General features: G+C 64.6%; 1 protein-coding gene across 1 annotated transcript in view; it reads left to right on the plus strand.

Annotated features, from left to right (window-relative positions):
• The window catches only part of SKI (SKI proto-oncogene), a 57745-nt gene extending 31478 nt beyond the window's left edge, over positions 1–26267 (plus strand). Inside the window, exons 2-7 of the mRNA XM_068538711.1 lie at positions 21464–21583; positions 21664–21779; positions 22254–22516; positions 22624–22925; positions 23504–23734; positions 24295–26267. Coding sequence (XP_068394812.1) covers positions 21464–21583; positions 21664–21779; positions 22254–22516; positions 22624–22925; positions 23504–23734; positions 24295–24483 — 1221 coding nt within the window. The 3' untranslated portion in view covers positions 24484–26267. The remainder of the gene's footprint in view (positions 1–21463; positions 21584–21663; positions 21780–22253; positions 22517–22623; positions 22926–23503; positions 23735–24294) is intronic.
• The last annotated feature ends 595 nt before the right edge of the window (positions 26268–26862 follow it).

Here is a 26862-nt window from a genome sequence, read left to right on the forward strand (position 1 = left end):
CTGGTCTCAGGGTGTGACGATGTGCTGCTTTCAACCCCCAGGAGAGACGGGGGTCACTTGCTGATGGAGCCCGGCCCCGTGGCCGGCAGGTCCCTGCTTCTCCCGGCCTGTCGTCGTGACGTGTGTGCGTGGGGGGGAATGGGGCGTGCGGGTCGGTCTCTGCGCCCAGAGCCTCAGCTGTCCCCGCGTGTCCCCTGCCCGTCGTGGCCGTGCCCTGCGCCGTCGGGTGGGTTCTGGGCCGCAATCCCTCCACCGCTTCTGCCCCGTCCCCACCAGCGGGTCGGGTCCTCTTTGGTTCTCACAAGAGAGCGTCTGGGGGAGCGTCTGGGAGGCGTTGGCCCACCTCGCGAGGCCAGGGGCTGGACGCAGCCCTGGTGACCTTCGCTGGCCCCTCCCGGGTGTGGGGGTGTGGCCGCAGGTCCCAGCTCTGTCCCCGTTTACGAGAGGTCAGGCGGTCACAGAGGGTGAGGAGGCCTGCGGGCCCTGGGCCGCCATCTGGCCATTGTAAAAGGGGCCATACACGTTTCTGGAGGGGGGCGGTGGGTGTTGGCCGCCCTCCCCTCCCCCGCCTGCGGGCAGACACCCCTGCGCCCTCCTCTCCTGGTGTCTGTGCCGAGGGTGAAAAGTTCAGGCCACCAGCCCCAGAGGGAGCTGGGGGTGGGGCGGAGCCACTGCCTGTTTTCCTCCTGGGCCCTGGATTCAGCAAACCGGCCTGCTCTTCGCAGGGCGGGGCTGGGCTCGGGACAGACGGACGCGGTCCCGCCTGTGGCATCCCAGGGACTGGCACGGTTCACCGTGGGTGGCGGGAGCGCGGGCACCCCGGGATGCGCCCTCACCTGTGGTCAGGCCCTCAGGCTGCCCCAGGTGGAGGGCACCTGCCCCCGAAGGTGCTGTGGTCTCTGCCTGATGGCCGCGCCGTGGGCGGTGCGGCTCGTCCCCTTGGAGCTTAATTAGGAGGGACCTCCCCGGCGTCCTGTCGCCCAGTTCCCACCGGGGATGAAGGGCCAGTCCGGGAGCTTGCAGCTGCGGGACCCTCGGCACAAAATCTTGATGCTGCCCTGCGCCCACCCAAACGCCCCTTTATGCCGAGCTGCTCCCGCCCCACGGAAACCTTTGTCCCTCTGGGCCTGCCGGCACCCGGACCCCTCTCCGCCCCCGCAGGACCTCCAGGGCTGAGATTTGGCCCTTGTCCCTGGGGGTCTCCTGTGTGGCTGCCCGGCCCACGGGGACTTGGGGGGCCCCTGGGGCGCCCCCTCCTCCCATCCGGGCCACTGCTGAAGGCCAGGAGGTGCAGATGGCCTGAGAGGACAGTGCCCGGGGAAGAGTTGCTCAGTTTACAGAAGCGGCTCCTTGAAAAGGGGACCTGATCCCCAAAACAGGCAGCATTCTCAGGACAACGGGCTGCAGGGAGGATGTGTCAACCCCCTTTGCTCATTCCTTTTTCCCCAGGGGGCACTGGCCCCTGTGGGCAGGTGCAGGGCCAGCCGGGCCGAGGGGCCTGGGGAGAGACGCCCCGCCCCGGGCCCCTCACTGGCGCTGCAGGCCCGAGCCCTGCAGAGAGGCCGGGTCGAAAGGTCACTGCCCTGATCTTTACGCCGCGTCGTGTGTTCTCACGACCCCTCGCCCTCCGCACAGACGGGCAGGGCTGGGGCTTGACACGGCCTTTCAGGGGATGAAACAGGCTGAAAGGTCTGAATTGCAGCCCTGAGGTGACATGTTTCAGTAGCTGAAAAGTGGTGTTAAAGCTGAGAAACACACACACACACACACACACACACACACACACACGTCTCGGTTTAGGACAAAGAGAAACCAGGACTGGTTGGGACGACACCAGCTGCTAAAGCACAGTGAGGTGGGCAGCCCCAGGTGGGAGGCCGCGCCAGGAGCCCCCTGTTCGCGGCCGGCCCGGCCTGGGGAAGACCTTCGGGACTTTCCTAGCAACGACGGGGGTTGACGAGTCGGTGTCCCTGTGTGCTGACCCGTCGGCGCTGCCGTCTCGTCCACGTCGTCCTTGATGTCGTCTGTGTTGCCCCAAACCCGAGCCTTCCTGTTGCTGCCGTGGCTTGTGTCCGTCCGCGGTGCTGGGACCTCATTTCTCTCCCCACCTCCTCTGGCCTGCGCCGGCCCTGCTTCTCTGGACCCTGGAGCAGGCGAGGTGTTTCTGCTCCCAGGATGACCCCCGGTACCTTTTTAAACAGAGCCGTCCCTCTCGAGGCCCCGAGGTGCTCTGCTTGTAGCCCGCCTCAGACGTGCTCCTTTCTGGGGGCGGCAGGTGGCAGGAGCCTGGCTCTTAGGTCCAGGGAGACACGGGTTATGTTGCCGCTGCCTGTGCCTGTGGCCGGTGGCCCAGCGTGTGCCAGGCCACTCAGGCTCCAACGACGGGGCTGCAGGAGCTGGAGCTGCAGGGGCAGGTGGCCGTGGAGACGGGCGTGGCGCGGGGCCCTCTCCCCTCCTCCCCTCCCGCCACCCCGCCCGGCTCCCAGCTCTGTCCTTCCGTTTTCTGTGTCACTGGGAGTAGGTGAGTGGTTCACAGGCTGGAAAGGCTCACGTATTTGGGGAAACCTCCCTCACACGTCTGTTCTGGTTCCTTCTGTGACTTTCCGGAGCACTTGTGCTGTGAAGCCTGTGCGTCTTCCCCGCACTTCGGTGGACGGCACCCTCCACGCGCTCACGCCTGCCTGGGGCTCCACGTCCACGCCCTGGCCATGTGCATCCCCGTGCTGTTTCTAGAAGCAGGAGTCAGGTCGGGGCCTGGGGCGTGAGGGACGGCGAAGTGGACGCTGTGCCAGCCCCGTGCTGGCCCCGGGAGGACAGCGGCGATGACAGGGGCCGCAGACGCGCACCCCCTCCACCATCTGTCGTCACTCCCTCTGGCCAGCACGGGGCGGCGTCTGCGGCCTCCCTGCTCTTCCGGGGACGGGCGCCGCGGTCGTGTCTGAGCTCTGCTGTCCGTTGCCCACTGGTCCTTCAAGGTTCCTCCCAGCCGGGGCCTCCCACTCACCGGGGCTTTGGTTTTTCCATGAGCACTCTAGCACATCCTTAAGTGTCTGCCGGAAGGTGAGGAGGGGCCCCTAGAGGGGTCTGGCCCCATGGGAGAGCCCCGAGCACACTCTCAGCCCTTTCTGCCTAGGGGTGGGGGACTGGGGCCTTTGCTCTACTGCGGAGATGCTGGGGTCATGCGTGCCTTTGCTCTCTGGCCTTTACCCGCCGGGGTGGAGGTTGCTCTGTGTGGAAGAACTGGTGTCGGCTTTGCCGCGGGCTCAAGCCTCCTTCGCCCGCTGTGCCCGCAGCCCCAGCCTGCAGCCCGGTTCCAACTTCCAGTCCACACCGCCCAGCATCCTGGAGGGAGGTGGTCCTGGCCCGGCACCTGCCTCTCTGCGGGCGGTGGGCAGGGCACACCCCCAGGGGCACCGGGACCCGTTCTCCAAGCTCTCAGGTCACTTTTTACGCTCAGAAGTTGTTTTCTTGGTGCCCAGTATTTGTCTCCAAAAGAAGGGCGAGGCCGTGCGGTGAAAGGAGCTGCCTGGGCGGCTGGGCCCCAGGGGGAGGTTGCACTGCCTGGCTCTGCTGCTCCCCCCACTGGGCGTGAAGGGGGGGCCCTCAGTGTCCCTGTGCTTCCCGGGGTCCCCCTGGCCCACCCCTGGGGCTGTGCCCCCACCTCGATGCTGCAGCCTTGCATGTCGGAGGGTTGGCTGCTCTCCTGTGACGCTCCCTTGTTAGCGCTGCGGATTCTCCCTGGGAAAGGTGAAAAGCCTCCCTGGGACCTCGGTCCTGATGTATGCAGGACCCCTAGTCTTTGAGGCGTTTGCCTTTTGTTCCAAAACGTGGGGGGTTCTTGGGCCCCTGTGTCCACGCGTGCGTCTGCAGTGAGCGTCGTGTGCGTGTCGTGGCCTCCGGCTGCTCCCCCGCAAGGGACGGGTGTGGGCTGTTGACGCAGCCGGACTCCACCCGGGGGCCAGGAGGTGGGTGTCCACAGCCGCCCAGCCTGGCTCTGGAGAAGGGTCTCTGGCTGACCGCGGGGACGCTTGTTCTGTTTAAAAAGAAAGACTATTGTAAACCTTCCAAACTTAAAACTTCTTGAGGTCGTGACCTTCTGCTTTCTGGGTGCGTGTCAGCAAGGGCTCGCTCCACCCTTGCCGGCAGCCCTGCTTCGTGGTCGCCCCCAGCCGGGGTGGGGCCTGGCCCCGCGTGCAGAGGACACGCAGTGCGCACACCCCCTGTGGCGAGTGCAGCCTGGAGGCAGGAGCCCCGTCCTTGCTGGCTCTCTGCGTCACTCTTGCTTGCTGCCTCCTGGCCCAAAGTGGCTGCTCAGGCCGAGCCTTCACATCCACGCACAGGAGAGGCCGGCACCCTGGGCCGGATGGAGTCACGTGGGTTCGTGTCATTGCAGGGAGTCCTTTCAGCTGAGCAGGGCGTGCTGGCTGCAGGTCCGGCCACGTGGGCTCAGGCCTGGCCCCAGCCTCACCTCCTCTGTCCTTGCTGGGAGGCCATGCGGGGCAGCAGCTAAGATGGGCCCCGGGGCCAGACTAGCGGCTTTTCTGGGGCCATTCTTGCAACATGCAGATTCCTAAACTTGCTTTGAAGACGACTCCCAGTGGAGAAGTCCCCACCTGGTCACTCCCCAGGCAGAATCACGTGGTCCTCACGTGTCCCTCTCCCTCAGCCCCTCAGAGCAGGGGCCTGACCTTCCTGTTGTGAAGACAGAGGCCTCTCCGTGGGTCCTGGCGTGTTGGGGGGAGATGGGGCTGCTCCGAGGCTGCTTTGAATATAAACGGGGTGTCTGTCGGGGCCGTGCGCGGTTAGCGGGCACGCGGCCCTGAGGTCCGGGCTGTCAGCCAACCACTGTGGCGTTCTCATTTCTGATAGGTGCGCAGCCGGGGTCCCACGCAGACCTGCAGGGCTTTACCCTTCCCTGTGCCTGCTGCCAGGGGTGGGCAGGAGGGCAGGAGCGCCGCTGAGCCCCAGGGCGTCTGTGGAGATCAGTCCTGGCCTTGGGTGGCGACCCCGAGCGTCTGGGCTTTCTTGTTACGGCCCGAAGCGTCCTTAACCCTGCAGGAGGAAGAGACCACCTGCTGGAGGGCCAGTGCTGGCCGGACTCCAGAGCTCCCAGCACGTGGGGCTGCGGGCCCAGGGTCTCCGTCCCAGCAATCGCCTCAACCCCCAGGAAGCTCAGACACCTTGTGTCCCCGAGACCCCCAGGGCCTTGGGATGGCCGTGGATCCCTCAGGCTTCCGTGCACCCACAGGGCTGCATGGCGTGTGTGGACCCCAGGGTGACCCCGCCCTGGTCCTTGTGACTTGGCCCCGGGGGCATGGCTCCACCAACCAGGTCCCTCCCTTAGCCCTTGACTGCAGACTTAGACTCCGACCTCCTGTCCTGCTGGGCGTGCGGGGAGGGCGTTTCCACAGCCTGTGGGAGGAGCGGCCGCCCCGTCTTCTGGTCTCCTGGGCTCCTGGGCTCCTGGGCTCCGGTCGCTCTGGGCCCGCACGCAGCGCTGGTATTTCTGGCCTGGTTGTCACGGACCTGGTGTCTGGAGGCCCCAGGCTGCGCTGGTGAGCAGTGCAGGGCTTTCCCTCCCAGTCCAGCGGGGGCGGCCGAATGCCAGGTGGGGCCGCAGAGCACTACTGGGGCTTAGTGGCCAAGGACTGGACAGTCATCCCAACTCCCGGCCGCCTGGCATTTCCGTGTCCTGAAGGCCCGAGTCCCTGCCCCCCGCCTCTCTGCGGGTGCTGCGGGCCTGGCGGACACCCCACGGGGGATACCCTGACGGAGAGCCCCTTCCTGCCCCGCCGGCCTTCTCCGGGCGCCGCATCCTCCCACCCCCCACTTCCAAGCCCCCTTCCCGTCCTTGTCACCTCCTCTCCTCTGGGCTTGCCAAGAATGTCGGGAAATTGGGGGGGGGCCACAGGAAATGCCTCCTTCCCTCTAAGGACTGCTCCAGCTGCAAGTGCAGGGGGCTGGGGGAGGGGCACGGGCGCGGAAAGCTGTCCCAGGCCAAGGCCACCCCGCGCCCCAGCCCTGCAGACAGAGGGGTGCTGTCTGCCTCGCTTTGGCCCCACGTGCGCGCCCTGCCAGGGGGAGACCGAGGCCGGAGGTCAGCGGGCTCCTTGAGGGAAGTGAGGTGTTTCTTCTTTAACTGTTTCAAGTGGGATCTTTCAAAAATCGGTGGTGACACCCCCTCTCCCGCCGTCTGTGTAATTAGCGTTTAGGAGACACGTTAGCCATTGGGGTGGAACCCGTTCCTATGTGGGCAGACGGCGGCCCCTTCTCCAGGAGGCCGCCTGGGTCACCATCGCAGAGGGAGGGCCTGGTGTTCTCGATGTCACTGCCAGAGCCCGGCCTGCTGTAACCGCACGAGATTGAACCCCTGAACAACCCCGACATGGCGCCCGGTCTCCTCGCCTGCAGAGAGAAGGCCATGTCACCTGACACCTCACACGTGCACCTTTTAAGAATGTACACCTGGCCTAAAAAACAGCAGCAAACACAGGCTATAGTGTGGGTATTAAAAAATGAAACAGGAGGCCCCAGTCTTCCTAATTAGATCATGTGAACTCAGGTCTTAGGGTCAGTGAGGGTCAGAGATAGCGGGGGGTGGGCCGTGGGCTCTGGTCCCTGCTGTGGCCTTGGCCACAGTGAGCAGAGCAGGCCCAGACCTGGGGCGAGGGGCCGGCCGCTGATTCTAATGGTGGCCCCAGCCCTCCGCTGCCCTTGATGGCAGGGCCTGCGAAGGGCTGCTGCCCCTCCCCCCAAGGAGAAGGCACAGGGAGCCCCTGTCTCTGCTCCCCACCAGGGCTGCCGGGACACCCCTCCCTTCCCCGTGGGGTCCTTGGCTTTGTGCAGTGAGAGAAGGGGCCCGGCGGGGCGCCTGTCAGTGAGGGGACGATGCAGGGCTGGTGTGGGCCGGGGCGGGGGTGGGGTCAGGTCCTGGGCCGGGTCCCCTGGTGCAGCCATGTCACCCAGACTCTGGCCTGGCCGCACTGGGAGAGCCTTGGTGCCTGGGCCCCCGGCCTCCTGCCCCTGCCAGGCCCTGCCTCCACCTGCGTCTTGCTGGGGCGGGGGGGGGGTGTCTTGGGATACTCCGCAGGAGGGGAGCTTCAGGGGTCTCAGGGCCCATTGCCTGGCTCAGCAGTGGTGGGGGTTCTGCAGCTACGGGGCTGTCATGTGACCGGCGTGGTTCCTGCCGTAGGCGAGAGGTGTTAGGGCTAGAGATTCGAGAAACGCCATGTTCTCTGTTCTGAGGTAGCAGAGCCTGCGTCGCCCCATTTTTCAGATGAAAAACAGGTGTGGATTCTTCAGGCCCCTGTTGTCTGCGTCCTGGCTCTCCTGGGCCCGGTGTGGCCCACAGAGCCTCCTCCCCGGTGCTGGTCACCCTTGTCCCCCTCCCCACCCCAGCCCACCCCACTGGCAGGGATGAACCTCAGACGGGAGGGGCTGGGCCCCCTTGGAGACCCTCATCCAAGTGTGAAGGTGACGCAGTGAGCTTCATGCCATGTGTTCTGCATTTTACTAGGGACCCACTCTGGTGGCCCTGCCTTCTTGTGCCCTGGTCGGTGTTGGCGACAGGGCCGTGTATTCTCGGCTCTGTGTCTCCAGGGTCATGTCTTCGGGACCCATGAGCAGCTGCCTTTCAGCCTGGGCTCGGGGACTCACCAGGGACACAGCAGCGGTGACTTCGCTGGCCCCTTGCCGGCCTCGGTGCCTCAGCCTGGAAGCAGAGGCGGCCACCGCGCCAGCTCTGAGCAGCCCCGCGGCCGGGCAGCGCCACCGTCCACCCGCGCCGGCTCGAGCGCTGGGCTCAGTGTTGTGTCGGTTTCTATGGCGAGGAAACAAGCAGGGCGGCTGCCGGGAGGGGGAGGGGGAGGGGGAGGGGAGGGAGGAGGTGCAGGCGCTGAGGAAGCCAAACAGACCGGCGGCGTGGGCGGGGTGTGGGCGGGGCCGGCCGGGGCTACTTCCTGGCGGGGAAGCAGGCGAAAGTGCCGTCCCTCCAGCTGCCCGCTGAGGCCGGGGTGCCTGCAAGAGCTGGGCTCGGCCTTGTCGGCTGTCGGCACGTGCAGTGCCCGGGGGAGGGGGACTTGCCTCTGGGGGGGACCTTTAGGTTGCTGAGGAGTGGAGGGCAGCTCCCCTGGGACCCCGCCTGCTGGCGGAGGAGGCTGCACGGGGTCTGGCCCGGCGGTGCCGCAGCGGTGGCCAGGTCCGGTGTGTCTTTCCTTGTGCCTGCGCCGCCCGCTGGTCCTGCCGCCCACGCCTGGCTTGCTGCAGCCTCCTTTTGGCCCCGGGTCACCCTGATTTCTCTCGGGGCTGCTTGCAGGTCTGGGTGAGGGGCCAGGCTGCCTCCGCCTGCTGCTGCGCCCCTCCTGAGAGCCCCTCCAGGGGAACCCAGGGTCTCCAGCTGACCGGAGCCGATGCCAATGCGGCTGTGAGATTGCCCTGGGTCGGGCTCCCTTCCCTTCCCTTCCCTCCCCTCCCAGGAGGCCTGCATCTGGAGGAGGAGAGGTGGGGGCAGATGGGCTTTCGGCCGCCCTCCTCTGGGTCACCTGCCCACCAGATCGCACCCACCCGGGGTTCTGCTGTGGCCCCCGTGGCTGGAGGGCGGGGTGGGCGCTCCACGCACGGTCCTGTGGCTCCATCCCCGTCACATCCCCGTCAGTGGCTGGTATGGACAGGGGAGTTTAGGGACCCACGTGTGTGCTTTCCTGGACAGATGCACCCCCAACGATAAAAAGCGACTTTTTTCTGTAATTAGAATTGGGAGCACAGAAAACCCTTTGGCTCTGAAGTGTGTTTGGATCCCGGTGGGCAGCCTGTGTGCTGCATTGAGCTCTGGTTCAGATGCCTGGTGGTTTTCGCGGAGCTGTGGGGAGCTGGGCGGCAGCTCACAGCAGCCTCCCCAGTGAATTTCTATCTTCCCCGCCATCACCAGCCCTCTGTGTGCACTTGGGAGGTGTTGACAAATGGGCTTAAAAGTCTTCTTTTGGAGGATCTTATCGTTAACAGGTCAGAGAGTGGTTTGTTTCCAAGTTCCCTCGCTCTGGCGTGAGCCGAGGCTCAGCTCCGGGTGGCGCTCACACGCGCCCTGGGGCTCCACGTGGGTGACACTGGACCGCAGAGTTGGCTTCTATGGGCAGCCCTTTGCTCTGCATCCCCCAGGATGGCGAGTGGCCGCTGCTGAGCCTGTGCAGCTGGGCACTTTGCGGGTCCACGGTGACCGTGCGCGTTGAGGGTCTGGGCTGGCTGCGTAACCCGGCTTTTGTCTGGGAAGCAGGAGGAAAGGGCCTGAAATGCCTACACTTCATCTCTCTTTTGAGGTCTCTCAACTTGTCGCGGGGGTTTTATCGTTATTTAATACCATTTCGAATGAAGAAAAAATTAAAAATTAAAAATTTAAGCTATCACCCTGAGTTTTAGCATTCCTCCTCCCGTCGTGTGATGCCACTGTTAAATGCAAAGGTGAGAGCGTCTGAGGTGTGTGCAGGGTCGCTGCAGCCTGCGTGTGTGTTTCGTCCTTGTCTGGCTGACTCTGCTGCCCCCCCAGCTGCCTCTGCCTCCCTCTGAGGTGTGGAGGGCGGGAGGGACGAGCACCCGGGTCCCCAGCTCCCGTTCTGGCCGCGTCTCTGACTCTAGCGTGGGTACCGAGAGGCCAGGACGGCCTCCTGGGCTGGGGTGGGAGGTGGATGGCCCCCTCTGTCTGAAGGGAAGCCCTGGCCCCTTGGGGTCACGCGCCGTCTCTCTGGCTCTGCACACACCCCTGTCCCGTTGGATTTCATTTACAAAATAACATTTGATCAAAGGTGAAGAGGTGACCCCAGCAGAGCGTTGACCCCAGTGCGCCGTCGTGTGCCCGCAAAGCCAGCCCTGGTGTCTTACCTTCAGGTTAAAAAGCCCTCGTGGGAGGGGCCTCCTGGGACCCCCTTCCCGGCCCTCCTCCTGCTCCTGGGGGTGTGTGGGAGTTGGTGTCAGGCTCTGGAGGGCCGGGAGACCCCCATTCTGTGCAGAGATTGGCCGCCTGTCCCCTTTGGGTGGGCACATCTTGGGGATATTTTTACTTAGATTCTGAAGACGGGGACAGTGTTCCCTGGACAGGAAAAATCCTGATGTGGAGAGAAACGGGGAGCTCCTGACACGGGCAGTTTGGACCCCGAGAACGTCGTGAATGGCCTCTACCCCCGAGGACGGTTCAGGCTCTGTGGCCCCCCGCGAGGTGGGCTGCTGGGAGGGTCTGCTCCCGTGGACGGAGCGCGGGGCTCCCCTAAGTGGGATGGGGCGTGTGGGCAGTGGACCTCGTCTTCCGAGGGCCTCCCGGGGCCCAGGGAGCTGGGTGCCAGCCAGGGGGAGGGGTCGCTTGAGAGCAGAGATTCCTCGTCTCCCTCCGGCTGCCTCTTTGGAAGCCCCCCATCCTGCCTCTCAGGACGCACGGCTTGGGGGCGCTCGGGGGTCCATCACGTGCCCTCGCCTGGGGCTGGGCTTCTTTTCTGGACTCGTGTCTGTGTGTCAGTAAGCTCTGAGGTTGGGGTGTAGTTGACCTGTGGGAGTCGTGGCAGTGCCCTCCGGACACCGATTGTGGCCGGGATCCGGGCCTTTCTTCTGGGCGTGGAGCTCCTGGTCCTCCGAGTCCCTCCACAAAACTGACCAGCCCCCAGCACCTGTATCACCCCCTCCAGGAGCCCGGCCCCCAGGTTCCTGGTCCTCCTTCGGTCCTGGCTCACGCATCCACCTTCCCGAGGCTCCCGCACAGGCCAGTTGTGACGCGTAGCTCGTGGCAGGGCCTGGCGCATGGGAAGCGGGGTTGGAGGAAGAGCAGGCTTTCTGTGCACGGAGACCTGCAGGCTCCGGCTCCCAGCCCCAGGCCCGGCGGCTCCTCCCGCAGGAGTGGGGGGCGGGTGAGATGGCGAAGCCAAGTCTGGGGACACGTTCCCGCTTCTGCCTCCGATCGTGTGTCCTCCAGGGTGGGACGCTGAGCAGCCCAAGGCCTCAGCCTCCCTGGGCCCCCGGGTGCTCCGCTCTCAGCCGAGGCCTAGGGTCCCGAGGCCTCAGGAGACCCTCGTCTGGCGTCACGTCGGCGTTTGGAGGAGCGGAAGGCCCTTTACTGGAAGGACGTGGGAGGCTGCTATGTGCCGGCAGCCTCTGATCCTGGCTCAGCGCCCCCAGCCAGCGTCCGCGTCGGTGTCCTGACTGATGTGACCCGTCGGGATTGGGGGCTTTCTCCCCAGGGCCTGTCCCAGGGCCACCCGGGAGCCACCCCACCAGCCTGCCAGGTTTAGGGCTCTGCTCAGTGAAAGGCCTGCCAGGTCCCCGCTGACTCCCAGCTGCCCCGGGCCCGGGCTTCTGTCTGAGGCTCTCACCTGGAGCAGGCGAAGATTACACGCGAGAGTGTGGTGGTACGTTTGTACGCAGGCTACACGCCCCTACGTGCCCGCCCACCGCGCGTGCCCCGACCTTGTCCTGGTCCGAGCGCGGCAGGTGTCAGCTGTGAGTCGGGAGCGTGCGGGGGTGCCCCGGAGGTTTAAGCAGCGGAGGGTGGCCCTGGCCCCCACCCGGCAGGGCGTGCAGCTCGGAGGAGGAGGCCGGTTAGCGGAGGTGGAGGGGGCCTGGGGCCCGCAGGGCATGGGGGCTGTGTCCCCAGGGGCGGCGAGAGACACGCCATGGGTGTGGTGAGGCGCCCACGGGGCCCCTGGCGGCAGATGTGGGTGTGAGCAGAGGGGCCGGGGACAGGCTGGCATCTGGCACGGACGTGGGCTGGGGGGCAGGACGGGAGAGGGGAGGGGCGGCGGGGAGGCTGGGGACCCGGCAGAGTGCCCGCTGCTCCATCGGGGCCCTTATCTGGGGACAGCGCCCGTGCGTCCTGGTGGTTCCTGCGTCAGAGGCTTGTTGGGGGTCAAGGGGGAGGCCGACCTTCCCGAGGGGCCTTGGTGGGGTGAGGGCCGCGTGGGGCACGGGGGTGTCCAGCCTCGCCCCTCTTGCTGTCCTATAAACTGTCCTCTTCCCCTCAGGCTGGTTCTTAGTCACCTTCCAGAAGGGCGGCCCCAGCGTCCTGTGTTGCCTGCGGGCTTTCTCTCTCGTTCTGGATGGAGAGGCCTGTTGGTCCTCCTCCCTCTCTGCCCAAGGGCCGGAGGCCTGACGACCACTGTGGCCCCCCGCCCCCCCCACTGGCCGGTCAGGGCGCTGGGAAAGGCGCTGTTCCTCACCACCCCTCGAGGACATCGTCCTAAGAGTAAAATGAGCCCCAGGACAGCTTCATTGTTCTCCGGGTTCTGGTGTTTGGGTTTTTTTTTTTTTAAAGTCCTTTTAACAGTTACTTTCCAGTGACTGCTAAGGAAAAGAAAAGGTTCCGTTCCACCCCGCCTGGTCCAGCGGGGGACTTCCCCTGATATTCTGATGCTAAAAGGGAGGTTTTGCAGGGGTGTGGGGAAACGGGTGTGGGAGGCCTTGTGCAGCAGGGCTGGTGGCGGGTCCGCGACGTGGCGGGGACTAAGGCCACCGGAGGCCTCCCAGTGTCGGGGCTGATGTCCAGGGTCTTCAGGGACACCCCTTCCCGGAGCCCCGCCCCTCCCGTCCCCTCCCCGCAGTCTCCTCCGCAGGAGGGATGGTGGGGGGTGGGAGGACCTCCCTCTGGGAGCCAGGCCAAAGGTTCCTCCTTGCGGAGGGAATGTGGACCCCTCAGCAGAGAGCCGCTGAGGTCTGGTTCTCGGGGGAGGGGCAGTGACGGTTTCCCTAGAAAAGTTTTAACTTATTCTTCTCATCGACGGCGTGGAAGTAACAGAAAAGATGACCCACTTAAGTTTAAAAAAAATCAAAGCAAATCTGTAAAACTGCTATTTTCACTTCATTTTGGGGTTTGGGGTTGTCTTGCAAATTTAATTTGCTTCCTCTGTACCACAATAATCAGAAAATAGGTTAATTTAAGCATAATATGAAACATGAATTATCACGTGGAAAATATTAATGGTACTTACAAAAATAGCTCTGCAGTTTCTAGAACTGTAAAATCTGCAGGACCATCCGTGACGTAGCCCTTGGGCTGATTTAGAGGTAGTGGTCCCAAGCATGGGGGCTGAGAGCTACGCTGTAGGAGACGTGGGTGGTGTTGGCAGGACTTTGTCACAAAGCCTAGGTGGGACGCGGTGGCCCGGAGCCCCACCCTTGCCCGGGGGAGCCACTCTCTCTCCTCTGCGGCCTCCCTCTGAGGCGAGGCGGGCATCCCTGCAGGAAGGAGCCTGCAATTCCCTGCTGCGCCCACCCCGGGCAGGGGTTCAGGGGCCCAGCAGGGCTGGCCCCGGTCTTGGCGGTGGGTCCACGTGGCTGCAGGAGCGGGGCTGCTCCGGCCCCCGGTGGGCACCGGGTTCACCCCGGGCGGGAGAGTCCAGCAGAGCGGGGCCGCTCTGCGGGGTGCCACGTGCCTGCCTGGCGCTGGTGCCCACCCACACGCACAGCTTCCCTCTGTGTCTGCTCCGCTCTGGCTGGGTCTCTCTGGGTGTTTCCACCCTGTGCTCCTTGCGTGTAGGGTCTGTGGGCGTCTGCCCCTCTTAGGGGTCCGTGCAGGTCCATGGTTATGGGTTCTTGAGGGGCTTTCCCCTGCGTGGTGGGCCTCCTGGGCCAGCACGTGACGTGGGCGTTTCCTCCTGGGCTCAGCGCCACGCCGAGGGGACGCTCGCTTGTCTTCTCCGGTGTCAGAGTGTGCGGACGGGGGTTCCGGGGCCGAGAAGCGGGGCTGGCGGCGGCTGCCCCCGCCGATCTCGGGGGGTCCCAGCCTGACGGCTGTGACGGCTCCAGCAGGGGTCGGAGGGGGCGGGCTGCTGTGAAGGCCCGATGCTGCCCAGCAGGAACTTTTCGTCTCCGTTTGTGGTCCTGGCTGTTTTTCTGCTGATCCGCCAAATGACAGGAAGATCGCAAAAGGAGCAGCTGGACCGTGGGGCTCTCTGAGGGTCACGGGGAGACCCCAGGCTCCCTGCCCCCACCCCTGCCCCACGCCCGTGCCCTCCCTGGACCCCCGCCTCGAGCCCCCGCCGGGCTGCGGTCACTTACACTCACCTGTCCTGCTCTGGGGGACAGATCCCCCTGGGTCCTGTCCTGGGGCTTGGAAATCCCAGGAATGCTTCCAGTGTGTGTCTTGTTCATCACCTAGAATCCGGGTGACAGACCCTCAGTCCTGCCTCAGCTCCAGACCAGCAGTGACTTTCTAACTCAGCAATATCAGTTAGGAGTGGAATTCCATGTTAAGGTTCAGTTAGAAATAGATGTGTTGTATTAAGATTCCTAAATTTTTTTTCTTTCTTATTTTTATAAGATTGCTATGTTGTTTTTTTTTTTTTTAAGTGGTTTTCATATGACGTCTGTAACTTTAAAAAAAATGCTCCTTAGACACGTTTTTGCCGATTTGTACATTTGTAAGAACGTCTCTCACTACTTTTCTGAGGCCCTGCTGGCTCTGAGGCCTCAGTCTGGGGGGTGCAGGCTCGTTCTTGTGGGTGGAAGGTCCCTGAGGTTGGGAGCCGCGGGGGGACTGCTTTTGTCTTCCGAGTGGCTCATAAGATGCTGATGGGGCCACAGGGGATGCCGAGTTGATCCCCCAGAGGGTGCTGCCCCTGGGTGCCGACCCCGGGCGTGCCCACGTGCCCATGTCTTGGCAGGGGACCTGGGCCTTCAGCTGCTGAGGGTCGGGGCACAGGGCGGGGAGGGCCAGAGGGCGGGTGCTGGTGGGGGGAGCAGGTGGATGCCGGCCAACGCGCTGAAGGTTCTCCTGCCCCCTGCTCTGTGAGGCGGCGGCCTGGGCAGCGCCCTCTGACCCTACCTGTGAAGTGGCACCAGGCTTGAGAGAGCCAGCCGGGGCGGGGCTTCCGGGGCGCCCACTGCCAGGACGCCGGGCCACAGGGTTTGGGAGGCGGGGGCCGGGGTGGGCCTCAGGACCTCGGGGCTGCCCTCCGTGCCGAGCCTCTGCGTTTGTGTGCAGCCCCACACCCACCCGCCATGGAACCCTGGCCAGGGCCACATTGTCACTCTGGACGTGCCCTGGCTGCCCGGCCAGGTACCCAGTGGATGCCAGCCCCGCCGGGACCTTGCCTGACCTCTGACGCCGTCTCGGTGCCATGGGCCTTGAGCGGCTCCCCGGGCTGCTCAGTCAGGAACCTTCGATCCTCAGTGGTTTGGCTTTTCAACCAACAGTTCCTCTTATTTTTCTAATAGATATTTTTAGTAATAGCTTTATTGAGATGTAATTCACATGCCATAAAATGCACCCTTTCTAAGAGTATGATCCAGTGACTTTTAACTTATGCCACCCATCACCATTGTCTACTTTTAGAACATTTCCATCACCCTGAAAGAAACCCGTACCCCGTGGGCCCCCCCATCATCCAGCACCCACCGATGCACTTCCTGTCTGCGGAATTTCCTGTTCTGGACGTTTCACGGGAATGGGACCGTGTGGCCTCTCGTGTCTGCTCCTCTCACTGGGCGCCGTGTTCTCACGGCTCCACCGTGTCGCGTGTCTGTGCCTCGCTCCTCATCAAGGCCGAGCGGTGCTCCGGTGTGTGGATGGACGGGACCACGTTTTGGGTTTTCATTCACCCACTGATGGACACTTGGGACGTTTCCGCTCTTTGGCTATTATGAATAATGCTGCTGTGAATACTCGTGTCTGATTTTTTTGTGGGTGTGTTTTCAGTAATCGTGAGTAAAGCCCAGGAGTGGAGTTGCTGGACTGTGTTGGCAGTTCTGTAGACTGTCCCGTGGCGCCTGTAGCTCTGTTCCTCCCCACCAGCAGCGCACAGGGTTCCGGTTTCTCCACATCCTCACCGACGCTTTGTAGCGTCCATCCTTTCAACAATTACAGCCGTCCTAGTGAGTGTGAAGGGGCACCTCATGGTGTTTTTTTAAATTCTACTTTCTTTTTGAGATGGTTGTAGATTCACGCGCAGGTGTACGAGGTAACAGATATTCCTGTGCACTTGGTCTAGATTCTGGTACCAGGTCTGAGTCCGTCCCTCTTTCTAGTCCTCTCGGGTATTTACTGGGGGTCGCGGGGTGGTTCTACAGCAGCTTTCCCGGCAGCTGCCCCGGGTCACATCCCTGCCAGCGGCGCACAGGCTCCCGATTTCCCTGCATCCTCACCGACACTTGCTTCCTGGTTGTGACCATAGCCGTCCGTCCTAATGGGTGTGAGGTGCGTTTCCCTGATGGTCAGTGACCCTGAGTATCTTCATGTGCTTGTTGGCCGTGTGTGTGTGTGTGCCTTCTTTGGAGAAACGCCTATCCAAGGCCTTCGCCCTTGAGTTGGGTTGTTTTTCTCTCGAGTTGCAGTTCTCGTGTGTTCTGGATCCAGGTCTCTTATCAGAGGTGATTTGCAAAGGTTTTTTTCCGTTCTGTGTGTTGTCTTCTCACTTTCTTGATGGTGTTCTTTGAAGCACAGATGTTCTGATTTTGCTGCATTCCCCCTTTCCTATTTCACCTTTGGTTCCTTGTGCTTTGGTATCGTCTAAGCAGTTCCTTGGGGGTGGGGCTCACACCGTTGGAGCCCTCGTGGTTCCTCCAGACGCTTCACCTTCGGGTTTTCTCTGAGATGGTTTAAGGAAGCAGTTTATCGGAGGGAAGCTGTGCAGAAACAGTCTTGGCCTTCGGGAGCCAGGAGGGGCCGCCCCTGGCCGCCCACACCCCAAGAGCCGGGTGAGGACGTGAGAAGCAGAGGGGAGGTTTGGGTTGTGTCCTTTCAAGGAACCGCTTTCCCGCCACGTGGAAAATGAGCTCGTGGCGGTGGCAGTGCCGGTCCAGCAGCCCCGGACGCCTCCGTCCTGACCGGTGGCCCTTGGGCGGGGGCCTGGCGTTTGGGTGATCCTGCCACTTCGCCCGCACTGGCCGGGGGGGAGGTGCCCCGGGCTCTGGGCCGTCGTCACAGCTTCCTGGAGCGGTTGGTGTTGCAGGTTGGCGGCCAGTGGTCTTGCCCCTCGGCCTCTGCCTTCTGCACGGGACCCGGCAGCGGTCACTCTCCCCACGCCCACCCGGTCCTCCCGGCGCTTCCCGGAGCCCTTCCCTGAAGTTAGAGCTGCCTTGGACGGTGGGTGAGACGCTCTCCCAGCCCCTAGCACGGCCTGCCCGGGCCTTTGGTGCAGAGTCTGTCGGACTGTGAGCTGGCAAAGGGGAGCCGCTGCCTGCGGGTCAGCTCTGAGACTGGCTGCTCTCCCAGCACGCATGGCAGCTCTGCGCACTAGCCGCCGCCTGGTGAAGAGGTGGAGGAGGGGGTGATGGAGGGGTGCGGGGTGCTGGTGAAGAGGTGGAGGAGGGGATGATGGAGGGGTGCGGGGTGCGGGAGAGGGTGATGGGGAGGGGATGATATAGGGGGTGCAGGAGGGCGTGGAGGAGGGGGTGCAGGCAGGTACGTTGCACAGCAGGGCACCTGCATCTGGAGGACACCCCCAGCTCTGTGTGAGCTTCCCGGGGGGCTTCCTGCTCACCTGGAAGGTGTGTGCTCACACCCGAGAGGTGGGGACGTGGCCCCTCGGGTTGATCTGTGGAGGCTGCTCGCTGCCTCCGGGGAGAGGCTGGCGCTCTTCCTGTATCTGATGGCAGGAGGCGCGCCATGCTGCTGGCTGGGCTGGGTCAGCCCGGGCCTGGGGGGCAGGGGGTGACACCGAGGCTGATGTTGTTCTTCTTAACAAGTCGACGACCAGGATCTGGCGGCTGGACAGTGCGTGTCGCTTCCTGGCCGAGCACAGTGCCTGGCCGGACCCTCGTCTGGGCCTGGTCCCCGAGGTGGCAGAACTCCCGCCCCCAGCAAAGAGTTGGGGGAGCCAAGTGTCGTTCCCCCGTGGGGCAGGTCTTCCGTCCAGGCCGTGCTCCTTGGCCAGCGGCGCAGGCCTCACTGGGTGGGCGCTCCCACCTGGTCCCCAGCCGTGTCGTCCAGCGCTGTTGGACCAGAGGGCGTGTGGGTACCAGCCGCCCTCAGCCCTGCAGAGCGCCCAGGGCAGCGGGCGTCCCGGCCTCAGGCCCCGAGGCCAGAGGGGACGCCTCTGCGCTGCGAGAACACAGACCAACCCGGCGCAGGGAGGCGGGTGCTTACTGCTCTCCTGCGGCTGACAGTGCGCAGCCCGCACAGCTGAGCTTCGCGTGTGCGCGGCCCTGAGCAGGTGCGTGTGCCCCCTGGGCGGTGCAGGGAGGCCCCACATCCTGGTGACCCGGGGCGCCCTGGACAGGGCCTGCCTCCACGCAGGTGGCGGGTCTCGGGGCAGCGCGGCGCCCGTCTGGGCGGGTGGAGCCCTGTCACCCGCACGTCCCACGGGGGCTCGCGGATGCAGTCGTGGACCTGAGCAGGGATGTGCTCTGGGTGGCCGCTTGCTCCCGCCGGGCAGCGCCTGGGTGGCGCTCACTCCTCCCACGTGCTCCATGCTGGGCCCAGCCCGGGCAGCCCCGCTGCGCTGTGTTCAGGCGGCATCTCCCTCAGCCCTGCCCGCGTGTCTGTGTTCGAGGCCGTGAGTCTGAGCCTTCCTCTCCGAGCCCCAGGCCCTTTGGGGCTGGTCCTGCCCTTGCTGCTGGGCTTCCCTTGCTCTGTCCCGTGCAGGTTAGCTCTGGGCGGCTCTGTGCCCTGCTGGCCCCCGGCCCTGCATTGCGGTTAGTGGGATCCGCCTTTCTGTACTGCCAGGGTCGCCCCAGAGCTGGGAACACGGAGGACGGGATGCCCCAGCGCTCTGTGTGTGCAGACGTCACGCTGTGCGCTCAGGCCTCAGCCCGGTGCCACGAGCTGCATCTGGAATGTTCTTTCTCCTTTCTTTCCTGCCTCGTGTACGTTGTCGCTTTGTTTTAAGATGTCCAAGGTGTAGGGCATAAGAAACGGAGCGTAGCGCGGCAGGGCAGGCCCGTGGCGTGGGGACTGCCAGCATCCGGGGGCTCCTGAGGTCCCCAGATGTGCAGGCCAGGGCCCAGCGTCCAGGCCCTCGTGCTGCCGGACCCTGGGGCTCTCAGTGCAGCGCTGGGGGTGGGGACTCAGAAACCCAGGGTGAGCTTCGTCTTCGATGGCCCAAAGCCCTCCTTCCGCCCCGTCCCCACCTCTGGGCCTCAGCACAGGGTGCAGGCTGCTCCGCGGCGGGTCCAGGGCCTGCTGCCTGCAGGGAGGAGCCCCCAGGTTTGCTTGGCTGGGCTGGCCTGCAGGGCCTTTGGGGCTCAGGCACTGAGTATGGCCCTTGGGAGCACGAGGTGGGGGACGCTGGAAGCCCCCTCCGGTCTGCCTGCTGCCGTTGCGCTGGTCTCTGGCGGTGGCCACAGTCCCAGCAGCCGTCCAGACCCCACTCCACCCATATCCAGCGGACCCCACGGTTTGGTGCCTTTGACTTGGCTGGCACTCCTGGCCTGGCCGGACACGAAAGTCACGGGAGTGACAGCACTCCCAAATTGTACCCCCAAATCCTTGCAGACGTACACAGGTCCCTGGGTGACGCACAGACCCCACAGCGGGGAGCGCCCTACGGGCAGACGCGTGTCCTGTCCTCCGTGGTGACGGCACCCTGTGGCGGCGGGGTGTCTCCTGGGACCCACGTCTTGGCACTGTCCCCACAGGCCTCTCCGTCAGGCAGCACACCCCCCTGCCCTGGGGCGTGTGCACGGGGCACGTGCTCCCACGGGTCCTCGAGTGTGGGGACGTGGCCACGGGCTCCCAGCCCCGCTGCTGGGGAGCGTCCTGGGCTTCGAGGCGCCCAGCGGGGTCAGGAGCCGGGGGCCACAGGCTCACCTCCTCGCACAGGGGGGACGTGCGGCCATCGCCGCGCACAGCTCTGTCCCCGACCGCCTGCTGTCGCCGGCCCGTCCTTCCCAGGGCTTTGAGGAGGCCACACTCCCTCGGGGCCCTGGCAGCCCCGCGCCCGCCCAGCCTCGGTCCACAAGCTCCTCTTCCGCTGCTTCCTCACTTTCGTAACCGGTTGGCTGAGCTTCACGGCAGGCGCGCCGGGGTCGGGAGTCTCACGGGCTGCTCGGCTTCCCGAGTTGCCTCCCTGCGTCCTGGGTGGACCAGGGCTCGGGGTGAGGCGGGGGCAGGAGGCTCCGGCCCTTCTCCCAAGTGGGAAGCCGCCCCTGCCGCGAGGCGCACTGACACCCGCCACGAGGCTCCCTGAGGTTTCTCGGAATCGGAGGAGCCGGCGGGGCCGCTGTGGCTTGTCTCCCTTGAGAACTGGGCTCAGACAGGAAACCCCACCCTTGTGGGTGTCGCCCGGTCTAGGCATCACCGCGACTCCTTTCCCCTGAAAAGCAGCACCAAGTGGGCCTCTCTTTCCGGAGTGAGTGTTTTCAGGTCTGAGCAGACGGTCCCCGCTGTCTGTGGGACCCCCGCGCCGTCTCTTGGGGCTGGGTGGGCAGGCTGTTGGGACAACTGCCCCGTGCGGGGACCGAGGCCAGAGCCTCGCCGTCCAGTCCCACAGGTCTGGGGCCCGAGGGCTACATGGTGCCTGGAGCAGAGTTAGGGAGCCTGGCTCCCTGGCTGCGGGGTCGGGGGCGGCCCCCTGCGCACACAGCCACGCGTGCTGGCTCCTTCACCCTGGGGGGCCTGCCCCTTGTCTCTTGAGTTCTGTGGTGATGGCCCTGCTGACCCTCGGGCCAGTTCTGAGGTTCAGTATTTTCTCCAAGTGCCCCCCTGGGGCGGAAGGAGCCCCTCCCCCCCATCCCCCCCACCCCTCCCACCCCTCCCACCCCTCCTACCCCTCCTGAGGTCAGGCCCGGGGGTCATGGGCACTGTCCCCCAGCCCCTCGCCCTCAGTGGCCTCCCGGACACGCCCAGGCTCCGGCCGGGGGTGGGAGGCACCGTCCTTTCTCCAAAGACTGTTCTGTTTTCTTGGGGAGGGACCCTGTGTCCTCAGGACTCTGGTGCCGGCAGATTGGGGGGCAGTTTGACACCAGCCCAGGAGGCCACTTGGACCACAGCGTCCAGCAGACACAACGCGCGGCTGCTGGGCCCGGGGTCACTGTCCCAAGCTTCCTTCCCTGACAGCAAGACTTGGGAAAGTCGAGGGGGCTTCCTTGTCAAGCTGAACACACTCAGTTCATTTTGGGAATGTTCCTTCAGGCGGGGAGGGGGCACGGCCCAGGGCTGCCCTGCCAGCCCACCGTGCAGCTGCCCCAGGCCCACAGGGGGTTTCCGAAGTTAGTTCCATGTGGTGAAATTCAGAACTCTGGGGGTGCTGCGTGGCACCCCTGGAAAGTTCCGGGTGGCGCCGACAGGGTCCTACACTCGGCCAGCGAGCCTGCCCGCCGGGCTGCCTCTTCCAGACCGGCCGTGGCCCGAGGGTAGGAGCAGGGGTCCCTCCTGCTGTCTTGCACCAGTGCCCGGTGGGCGTGTGTGCAGCACTGCTGTGGGGCCGGGCCTGCCCTGGGTGACGAGTCGGGCAGGGTGTACGCGTCCCTGGACACGCCTCGTGCTCCGCTGCGTTTGAGGCCGGGCCCCGGGGGACCCCTCACAACCTGCCAACGGGAACTTCTGTGTTGCTCACAGGTCTCCGAGCCCCCGGCCTCCGTAAGAAAAGCAGACGACGCCCCCTCCCAGCACCCCACGTCCTCCGAGAAGGACAAGCAGTGTGGCTGGCTGCGGACTCTGGCCGGCTCCTCCAGCAAGGTGTGCTGTGCTGTGCGGTGCGGGGCGGGTGTGCGGGGCGGCCCGGGGCCCGGCCTCTGACGGCGCCTCTCTCCCGACAGAGCCTGGGCTGCATCCACCCTCGCCAGCGCCTCTCTGCCTTCCGACCCTGGTCCCCTGCGGTTTCTGCGAGTGACAAAGAGCTCTCCCCACACCTCCCAGCCCTGATTCGAGACAGGTGAGTACCCGCCAGCTGTGATGGGCATGTCCGCGTCCCAGCTCAGCCTGACCCTGCTGCGGGGCCCCGAACCAGCCGGGGAAGCAGGTTCCCGCTTTAATCATCACTGAGCTCGACGGGCATGTGGTCTGGAGGCTGTGTGTCAGATCCCCAGCCCTCCAGTCGAGGCAGTTGCAGAAGTGCTGGTTCTTTGATGGCATGGGGGGTGGGCGGGGGGGAAGCTAGGATTTTCAGTGGCGTCTGGAGTTGGCCGTGCGCTCTGCGTTGGGTGTGGCCGGTCGCCGTGTTGCAGCTCCCCCAGGGCCCCGGGCTGTAGTGTCCGCGTCCTCACGCGGTCCATGGGAGCCGGGGCCGCGATGGGGGGTGGTGTGCAGCGGGGGTGCGGAGGCGTGCAGGGGCGCAGGGGTACAGGGGCGGGGCAAGGGGGTGCGGGGGGCAGATGCCGAGGGCCCGACGCCCGCCGCACCCCTGCAGCTTTTACTCCTACAAGAGTTTTGAGACGGGCGTGGCCCCCAACGTGGCCCTAGCACCGCCAGCCCAGCACAAGGTGGTGAGCAGCCCGCCCTGCGCCACGGTCGTCTCCCGGGCCCCCGAGCCCGTCACCAGCTGCGTCCAGCCTCGGAAGCGGAAGCTGACGGTGGACACCCCTGGAGCCCCGGAGACGCCGGCACCCGGGCCTGCCCCAGAGGAGGACAAGGACTCGGAGGCCGAGGTGGAGGTGGAGGGAAGAGAGGAGTGTGAGTGCGGCCCGCAAACCTGCCCTCGGTGCGGGGGGGCGCCCGCCCGGCCCTTCCTGGGGGCGGACGCCCTGCTAACCCGCGCCTCCGTCTGTCTGCCTCTGCAGTCACCTCCTCCCTGTCCTCGCTCTCCTCCCCGTCCTTTACCTCATCCGGCTCCGCCAAGGACCTGAGCTCCCCAGGCCTGCTTGCCCTGCCTGCGGCCCCCGGCGCCCCCGATGCCGCGGCCCCCGCCGACGCCCCGAGCAGCGGGCTGGAGGTGGAGCTGGAGCACCTGCGGCAGGCCCTGGAGGGCGGCCTGGACACCAAGGAAGCCAAAGAGAAGTTCCTGCACGAGGTGGTGAAGATGCGTGTGAAGCAGGAGGAGAAGCTGAGCGCCGCGCTGCAGGCGAAGCGCAGCCTCCACCAGGTGGGGCGGGCGGGGGCCGGCGGGGGCACGAGTGTGCGGGGAAGGAGCGGGCGCTGGCCCGCCGGCCCCTCGCGCACCGGTTCCGGGCGACTCCACCCGGGACTGCTTCCTTCCCCGGCGGGGGCTAGAGACCCTGCGGTTGTGCCGTCGGCCCCCTGGTCGCCTTGTGCGCCACCGTGCCGAGGGCGGGTCTGTCACCCCAGGGCTCAGCTGCATTCACACCTCAGCCAGCGTCTGACACGTGGCCCCAGCGCAGCACAGCCCTGCCAGCCCCGAGAGCCCCATTTCAACCACTCTCTCGGAAACCCGCACCGGTTTCCTGGTTCTGGTTGGAGGTGTGGCTCCCCACGTGCATATCCGTGAGCGTGTTGGGGGCCGGGGGTGAGACCCCGAAAAGGGCCGCCGCCTCTCCATCCGGCCGCGTAGGGTCCCCGGGGCCCCCAGATGGCGCGATGCCTGGGTGAGCCCCCTCCCCCGGCCCCAGGGGCTCCCCTCGGGCTGTGCACAGTGGGCACAGGAGGGCCGGGGCCGGGGAGGCCTGGCGTGAGGGCGCCCCTGAGCCGGCGCCCTCGCCCCAGGAGCTGGAGTTCCTGCGCGTGGCCAAGAAGGAGAAGCTGCGGGAGGCCACGGAGGCCAAGCGCAGCCTCCGGAAGGAGATCGAGCGGCTCCGGGCCGAGAATGAGAAGAAGATGAAGGAGGCCAACGAGGCGCGGCTCCGCCTGAAGCGGGAGCTGGAGCAGGCGCGGCAGGCGCGCGTGTGCGACAAGGGCTGCGAGGCCGGCCGCCTGCGGGCCAAGTACTCGGCCCAGGTACGTGGGCCGCCGGGAGGGCGGGCGCGCCGTCGGCGTCTCAGGGTCCCTCCCCTCCTCGCGGGGCCGCCCTGGGCGTGGGGAGCCTGCAGGCCGGCCCGGCCCTGCTGGGCTTTGGGGTTCTCCTTCCACGGGGTTGTCCTGGCCCCAGGCTCTCCTCACCTCCTGTCCTGGGGGGAGGGCTGCACCCACACCCTCACGCACCGTTAAAAGTCTCAGCCTGTCCCAGTTGGCCGCCCTGCCTGGCCTGGGGTCGGGAGACGGGGTCCACGTAGCCCCTGCTCCGGCCTCACTGCCGCCTCGGGGGCCTGGGCCGGGCCCAGGAGGCTGCGAGGCGCGAGGCCGCCGCGCTCGGGGCTTGGGTGGTTCCCCCACTCAGGGTCTCCGTGGGCAGGGTTGGTGCCGCCCGGGAAGCTCCCCCAGGCCCTGCCAGCCTCACCAGCCCGGGTCCAGTGGGCGGCGGGTGTGGCGAGCCTGTGATGGGCCGGAGGGTCAGGCCGGGGCCAGGGCGGCGGCCAGGTGGGGAGCGGGCCCGGCTGACGCGGGGCGTACCCTTCCAGATCGAGGACCTGCAGGTGAAGCTGCAGCACGCGGAGGCCGATCGCGAGCAGCTGCGGGCTGATCTCCTGCGGGAGCGGGAGGCCCGGGAGCACCTGGAGAAGGTGGTGAAGGGGCTGCAGGAGCAGCTGTGGCCGCGGCCCCGCTCTGAGGCCACGGGCGGCGAGAGCACGGCCGAGCTGGAGCCCTAGCCGGACCCACTGCCTGCTGTGCGGGGCGGACGCCGCAGGGCGGGCGGGCGGGCGGGCAGCGGGGCTGGGGGCTCCGTGCCGGCGGGGCTGCTCCCCACCCCCACCCCCGCCCCCGCCCCCGCCCCCCCAGCCCCGGTCCATATAGCACAACGTCTTACTGTGCCTAGAACCAAGCAAGTGTTTGGAACCACATACTTTTGGAATCCACTGCAAAATTTTCTACTGGCCAAGGTCAAGCGAGCAAGCCGGTCCCCAACTGCAGCCGGAGCCGAGGCCAGCTCGGTAGCTGCAGCTGGCCCTCCGCTTGCCGGATCGTTCTAACATTTACACTTTTGTGATAAGCTATTTAAAACCCATAAGGAGACTTGATATTCAAAGAAATCAACATGTTTTTTAATGACTGACTTTTAAAAGCCCCACCCACACGTGACGCCACCTGAGGACCTGGCAAGGGAGCCAGGGTGGCAGCCGCCCTGCCCCTCGAAGCCATCGCAGCTCGTCCGCGCCCGCGGCCGCGTGACAACACAAAGGGTTTTTCTCCAGAGTCTATTTTTTCAGCCATAAGGACCCCCGTCTCCTGTGCTGCCACCGGGAAGGGCACGGAGAGCACCGCGCAGGCACGATGAGCTGGAACACTGCCGCCTTACCCGCCCGCCTTCCACAGGTGTGTCCGCAGGTGTGCTTGGAGGCGACGGGAGACGGGTCCGCGCTGGCTGGGCACACGCGCCCTCGACCAGGCAACCCTCTCAATTCGGCAAGCGTTGCTCCTTCTGTTTGGGGACTGAGGCTGCAGCATTGGAACAAAACACAGCATTATTTCACTTTTTCTTTTTGTTTGTTTGTTCATTTAAACGTATATTTAGAACTGCACTTTGTCAAAAATCTTCCCTTCTCTTTTTATTCCCCAGTTAACTGAGGTTTTTACTTTCAAATACTGCAAACCGATTTATAGAGCATTCACATCCTAAGTGCTCAAGTGTTTAGAAACCCCTCTGGTGCTTGGTTGAACAAGGGAATCACACGAAAACGAAAATGCAAAAACTGAACTTCGGGGGGTAGTTCTGTGCCTTCCAGCATCTTGTACAGCAAACCCTGACTTGTCTTTTTACCCCCAAAATATGTCTTCAGTAGCTATTGAATCTGCCACTATCACAATGAGTTACTTGCATTTATTCCAAATAATCTCGTTTACTCTCAACTGTATGCGAATTGTATAAGGTTTCTTATGCCCAAGCTTGAAAAATGATTTCCCAGTAGACGAGGTGGCTGCCCGTCCTAAAATCATGGTATTTATTTACATGGAGAGATCTTACCAGAACCCTCTGCCGGACTCCGTTCCAGCACCCCGGCAGCTGCGAGCGTGGCCGGGGGTGGTGCCGCGACCGAGTGGAGCGGAGACCGGGTGACGGCATCGTCGGTGGGGTTTTGCCCTTGGTTTACTGGGTGGGGGCCGGGTGCTGCCGGCCCCCCTTCTAAAGTGCAATGCAAAAGGGACATCGTGTATATGCAGCGTTTGTTTGGTTGTTGTTGTTGTTTTTTGTTTTTTTTTTTGTTCTTTTTTAAATTTTTTTGCTTCTGTTTTTCTTTGCAGTTATTAAATCTGTATGCATGGAATTTAAAACCTCTGCCATACGTATATCCACCGATGGGCATTATTACCGTGTCGTGTAGAGGGTCGGTTGTGTCACGCAACACTCAGAATGCTGTGTTTAGCTTTGTTTTTCCAGAGTTGTGTTTTTGCGGTCATTCTTCAAGGGAAAGTAAAATGATTTAGTTGGAGCAAAGCGTTAAGCGTGTCAGTGTGCTTCTGTGCGGCTGTGCTCTGTTGCCAAGTCTGAAAATCCGTAGTGAGATCGCAGGGCCCCCGGGACCCGCCCGAGGCCACCTGCTTTGCTCCGTTTACTTTCTGAGTTTTTAGGCTCCAGAGGGAGATAGGTTTTTCCAAGTTGCGAGTGGGGGCCGCTGCGCCTCCTCGCCCGCGCTCTGTCCCCTCCGGTCACCCGCACGTCTCGGCCATCGGGTCTACGCCGCCAGTGTCCGGCTTGGTCCCCAGATGTCGGGAAGAGCTGGAGGTGGGGCGGTGGACTCAGGCCCGCCCCGAGGTCCCTTGGCCTGCCAGCGCCGGTGGCGGCCCCTGGGCGAGGCCGGCCACGGGGCTGTCCACCCTTGTCCTCGTCCCCGTCCTCGGGGGCAGGGTCCCCGGGCTCCTGCCGTGCAGCTGCAGTTGCGTTTCTTTTCTGAAGAGGCACTCTCCCGTAGGCTGTTGACTCTCCCCCTGTGTAATACCCATTATCGAAATGATCGTGTATTCAGTTTAATCACTCATTATTTCTATGCTGAAAGAAGACTTTTAACGAAGGGAAAAAACAACAGCAATAA

Source organism: Eschrichtius robustus, chromosome 3 (genome assembly GCF_028021215.1).
Source record: "Eschrichtius robustus isolate mEscRob2 chromosome 3, mEscRob2.pri, whole genome shotgun sequence".
Lineage (NCBI taxonomy): Eukaryota > Metazoa > Chordata > Mammalia > Artiodactyla > Eschrichtiidae > Eschrichtius > Eschrichtius robustus.